Source organism: Penaeus vannamei, chromosome 32 (assembly GCF_042767895.1).
Source record: "Penaeus vannamei isolate JL-2024 chromosome 32, ASM4276789v1, whole genome shotgun sequence".
NCBI classification, from domain to species: Eukaryota; Metazoa; Arthropoda; class Malacostraca; order Decapoda; family Penaeidae; genus Penaeus; species Penaeus vannamei.
Window position 1 is genome coordinate 20124316 of NC_091580.1, and position 5309 is coordinate 20129624.

The following is a 5309-nucleotide window of genomic DNA, read 5'->3' on the forward strand; positions in this document are numbered from 1 at the left end:
AAATTCATTTACAGTTAAAAATATAAAGAGTAAACATGGCATGAAATAACCAGGAATTTTCGATTGGAATTCGGTTGAAAACAAGATCTCGATGGAATCCGACAGCTTTCATTTCCGATCGAGAAGCCCTTGTTTTTGGAAAAATTCTGGGGGCAAAAACAGTCTTTACTTTGAGCCTAACAAAATATTATTAGTAACTGCCTTTTCATTTTTTTTTTCCATCTTTTCCTTTCGATATATGTGTCTTCTTTGTCTTCTGATCTCTTTCTCTCTTTCTATTTTTCTCTCTGTTTCTGTCTCTCTCTCTATCTCTCTTCGTCTCTGTCTATCTGTCTCTGTATCTCCCTGTCTGTTTCTCTCTCTCTCTCTCTCTGTTTGTCTGTTTCTCTCTCCGTCTGTCTGTTTCTCTTTCTCTGTATCTATATATATATAAGTGACTGTGCACGGATGTACGAGTGTGTGTGTATCTGTATGTACTCAGCAAATGTGTGTGAACCATACCCGCCCCCCCCCACCCCCTTCCGCCTTACCTTTGACCCGCAGGAACTGGATGAGTGCCAGCATGAACGCGGCGTCGTGCACCTTGACCAGGTCGCCCCGCTGGCGGTGGCACAGGACCCGCGCCCTGTGCCAGGTCTTGCCATCCCCTTCGGCGACCATGACGCAGTGTTTGCCGACGAGGACGTACGGGCGCGGGCAGTCGGGGGGTCCCTGGTCCTCCTCCTCCTCCTCGAGTTCCTCCTGGGGGCGTGTGCACAGGGGGGGTGTCGGCATGACGGTCGGCTGCGGCTGCGTCGTGATGGCGTAGTGGGTGATGAGGGTGGAGGTGCCGTTGGCGAGGAGGAGCGTGACCCGCGTCGTGTGGGCGTAGCGGAGGACGGGGGCGCGGGTGTGGCACTCGTACACGCCCACATCGCCCTCCTGCACCGTCGCGATCGCCAGGTGGTCCTCGGCCACGGTGAATCGCCCGGAGGTCTTCACGCGACTGCCGTTTCTGGTCCATGTCCCCCTGACGAAGGGCAGGAGGCCGTGACAGGGCAGCTCGGCGTCCGCGCCCTCGAGTGCCACTTGTGTTGTTTCCATCGCGAGAGGGACGGAGGACAGGTTACTCAGGACGTCGATTGATTTCGCGAATACCTTCCCGTCGCAAACGACGCGGCACGTGAAGTTCCCTTTGAAATCGTCCGTTTCCTTCACCAGAAGCAGCGCCGGGTACTTGTCCCCCAAGGCACCTCTACCGGTGAGGCGCTTGATGACGTCACGAGGTACCCCGCCGCTGGCATCGTGCCAAGTGATGCTGGTGACGCGAGCGGGCGAGCTTGACACCACTTTGCAGAGCAGGAACGAGTGGGGTTTCCCGCCCTTGACAGACGCTGATGTCCAGTGGTCAGTGTGTATCCAGAAGGAGTGATTTCCTGCGCCTGACTTTTCTCGCGGCCTCCTGCCGCCGCGGGGCCGACGCTGGGTCCTCTGTGCCCTCAGAGCTTCGGCCAGCTGCGTTCTGTTGAAGTGGTAGTGGTAGGGCGTCGCCTCCGAGAAGGGGACCTCGGTGCCGTGGACGACCAGGGACCAGTTGAGCACCATGTTGGGCACGTCCACGAACAGCTTCTTCCCGAACGGCTCCAGGATGTTGGACTTGTGGAAGACGACGCGCAGCTTCCACGTGCCCCGCGGGTTCTCGCCCCACATGTGCACGCTCAGAAACGGGTGCCGGTTGATTCCGTAGGGCGAGACGTCGAGCGGCCGCTTCGGGAGGAGCTTGGAGGTCGTGCCCAAGGGGGATTCGAGGTCAAGCTCGAGCTGACCGCGGTTGTCCGAGCTGATCGTGATATTGACCTGCACGTGCTCGGCCTGCACCACCTGGCAGCTGGAGACGGTGAGGGGAAGGATGTACACGTGGTCGGGGACGAGCGTGATGTTGTGGTGCGGGGCCTGCGCCAGGCAGCGGAACGACGGCGGCACCGGCTTCCACGTCCTGCCGAGGGCCACCATCTTCCCGGCGTCGAGCGAGCCGAAGCCGAAGTAGTGCGAGTACATGCGGCCGACGCCGTTGGTCTTCCAGTGCTCCGGCAGCGGGTTGTGTGGCGTGGCTGCCTGCACCATCAGGTGCTGCATGTCGCGCCAGCCGAGCTCCGGGTTGGCGTCGAGTGCGAGCGCGCAGGCGCCCGCCACCATCGCCGCCGACACGGACGAACCGCGGAACGACTCCGTGCACTCGCCGCCGGTGTCGGTCGTCACGATGCCGTTCACGCGTTCGCCGGGCTCGTACTCGGGGTCGGCGTCGCCGCTGTACGTGGACACGAAGGCGGCGGCGCACGTCTCGGCGTAGTCCGGCGGGCGGCCGTCCCTCGTGCTGCCGCTCACCGTCAACGTGTACATGGAGTTGGCGTAGCCGTCGGCGTTGCAGTCGTCGCCGACGAAGCCGCCGTTGCCTGACGCCCAGATGTAGATGGAGCCGCGGCCCTTCCTCCCCAGCACGATGCTCTCCCGCATGGCCCTGTCGGCCAGGCCGCCCGGCCCTTCCATGACGGCGCCCGTGTCCACGGGGCCCCACGCCGCCAGGTACACGTCCACGTGGTCGCGCTCGTACGACAGCGCCGCCGCCTCCACGGCGTCCCACACCACGTAGCCCAGCATGCGCACGGCGCCCACGCCCGTCCACGGCGCCATGCCCATGCCGCACAGCCCGTTGTTGTGGGTGGCCGCCACGATACCAGCCAGCTGCGTGCCGTGGCGCGACCAGGGCACGGGCGTCGGGTCGGGGTCGGCGTCGAGCAGGTCCCACGACGCCGCGGGGTCGTAGTTCAGGGCCAGGTCCAGGTGGGTGAGCTCGACGCCGTCGTCCAGGATGGCGACGCTGACGCCGCCGCCGCGCACGCCCTGCGACCACAGCCCCGTCACGTTCAGGAACATGCCCTCGCCGGCCCCCAGGTACCACTGGCGCCAGCGCAGTGGGTCCTGCGTCTTCAGGAGGTCGAACGGGGACTTGGGGGGCTTCAGGTCGACATTCCTTCTGCCTCGGGCATGGGGGTTCACGCCCGCATCGCCCCCCTGCCCTTCGCCCACGCCGCCCTCCCCTCCCCCGCCCGCGTCCTCCTCGAAGCGGGGGCTCCTCCGCCGCCCCATCTGCCGCTCCGACCACTCCAGCTTCGGGTGCATCAGCCTCCCCTCCCCCTCCCCCCTCTTCCCCCTCATGTTCTCCCCCCGGAGAAGGAACACATTATCGAAGACCCTCCCGACGATGGTCATCCCCAGCTCCTCGGCCACGCGGGGGGCGTCCCCCACATGCTCCCTCCCCAACTGCACTGCCCACACCTCGTCCCTCGCCCGCACGCCCGTCGCCACGCTCAGGGTCAAGATCAACACTATCACCCTGCAATGTTGACACTTTGCAGGGCTCTGACACTGTGTCACGCCGGCCTTTCTTGTCATATTCCTTGGCAACCGGCTTTCTCGCCGTCTGACAGTCGAATATTTTTCGTGCTTTCGGCGTTTGTGCGGAATCGGTCACATCAAAGCGAAACAGGCACCGTGTGCGTCATAGCAGGTCTACAAGGAGCACTATTACAGCATCTCGTGCGTGTAAAGTTATGCAACAAGGACTTTTGCTTCCTTTTTTTCTTATAATTCTCTTTCTATTTTCTCTAATATTTCCCTTTCTCCTAAAACACACCTTATAAACACCACCGCTTTATCCGCCGATGTTGATCTTTCGGAGGACCGAGGGAGAGAACAGACAGAACCGTGACAGTAATATTCAACCACTCGTGGGCGCTAGATCTCCTGGCGAACGCTGGGCACTCTTCGCCACGCAACAGCTGTTCAAGATATAAGCGAGGTGCCACATGACCGCTCCACGCGCCCGCTTTTTGGCAAAATAACGCCTTTTCACTTCGCCGGGATACGTATCGTTGACTTTCCTCCGCTTTCATTTCCGATTTTATCCGTTCTTGTAGAAACATTGCGGATTTTGGCAGTGTATGGCTGCGGTTCTTTCACAGAGCGAAATATGACATTATCATTTTATATCTATAGGTTGCCAAGTGTGCTTTATGCTCCCGACTTTTAGATGCTGGTTCGTGTCATCTGCATCAAGTGAATTGTTGGACTCTCTCCGACGTACATTTAAAGGGTTTTTATTCATCAATTCGACTACCAGAGAGGTACGTCCTGTTCACTTCGACGAGGGAAGGGAGTATCGACATAACACGGTTGTTGTTGTATTGGGGAAACAGTTGAACGAGGAGTTGGTAAACGAGATGTTAGAAAATGTATACCTGTTGAGAGAGGGGTTGGGTACGTACGAAAGAGCGAGAGAGAGAGAAAGTGAGTGAGTGAGAGGGAGAGGGAGAGAAAGAAAGAAAAAGAAAGAGAGAGAGAAAGCAAATAAATAAAAGAAAGATAAAGAGAAGAAAACGGAGAACAGAAGACAGAGACACACCGACAGACTGAAACAGAAACAAAGACAGAGAAAGAACGATAAGAAAGAAATAGGGATGAAAGAATAAGATAGGAAAAAGAGAGAGAAGTGGAACGAAGAGAGAAAAAGAATAAAAATGTAAGCAAGAAGGAGAAAGACTAAAATGAGGAGGCGTCAGCGACAAGGAAGACTGGGGAGGGGGGGGAGAGGGGAGGAGAAACGCGGCGAGGATGTTATGAAAGAGGGGAGACGGAGGGAAAGAGAAGAAAAATAAAAAAGAAGGAAAATAAACATCAACAGAAGCGAGACATAGGAAAAATTAAGAACAAGGAATATCAGAGACGAAAAATAGACAGAGAGAAGTAAAATAAGCTTAAGGTGATGAAAGAAAAGTGGCAAAGTTACGAATTTCTCAGAATGCGTTGCTTTAAACGGACGGGAAAAGATGAGAACATATGACTCAAAATGTTTTTTTTTCATCAGCTGTTGCTACGAGATTATGATCATTACGATGAGGACGGTAATGATGTGATTATCTTAATTAGGATGATAATGTAACGTTCATATTAATGCCGATAATGATATGGTAATTATAGGTATGATTATATTACAAGGATAACGATTATTAACAAAGTGAGAAACAGTAACATCTAAAATACGTATTTTTCTTATTCCAGCTTTATCATGTTATCCTTGAAAACCCTTTTTAATATCAGTTTGTCAAACACATCCTTTTTCTTTTCTTTTCTTTTCTTGTGTTATTGTTTCTCTCTTTGTTCTTTCCCTGTCTGCCTCTTCATTTCTTTTCTCCCTTTCTATCTCCTTCCTTTCTTATCTTTTTATCCTTTTTTTCTTTTTCTTTTTGCCTCTCTGCTTCCCCTTCCATTAT

The 5309-nt window shown here is 55.2% G+C and overlaps 1 protein-coding gene across 1 annotated transcript in view; it reads right to left on the reverse strand.

Moving 5' to 3' along the window:
* LOC113818361 (uncharacterized) overlaps nucleotides 1-3790 on the reverse strand; it is a 20941-nt gene extending 17151 nt beyond the window's left edge. The window contains exon 1 of the mRNA XM_070144772.1: nucleotides 531-3790. Within this exon, the coding sequence (XP_070000873.1) occupies nucleotides 531-3432 (2902 nt within the window). The 5' untranslated portion in view covers nucleotides 3433-3790. The remainder of the gene's footprint in view (nucleotides 1-530) is intronic.
* Nucleotides 3791-5309: the final 1519 nt, after the last annotated feature.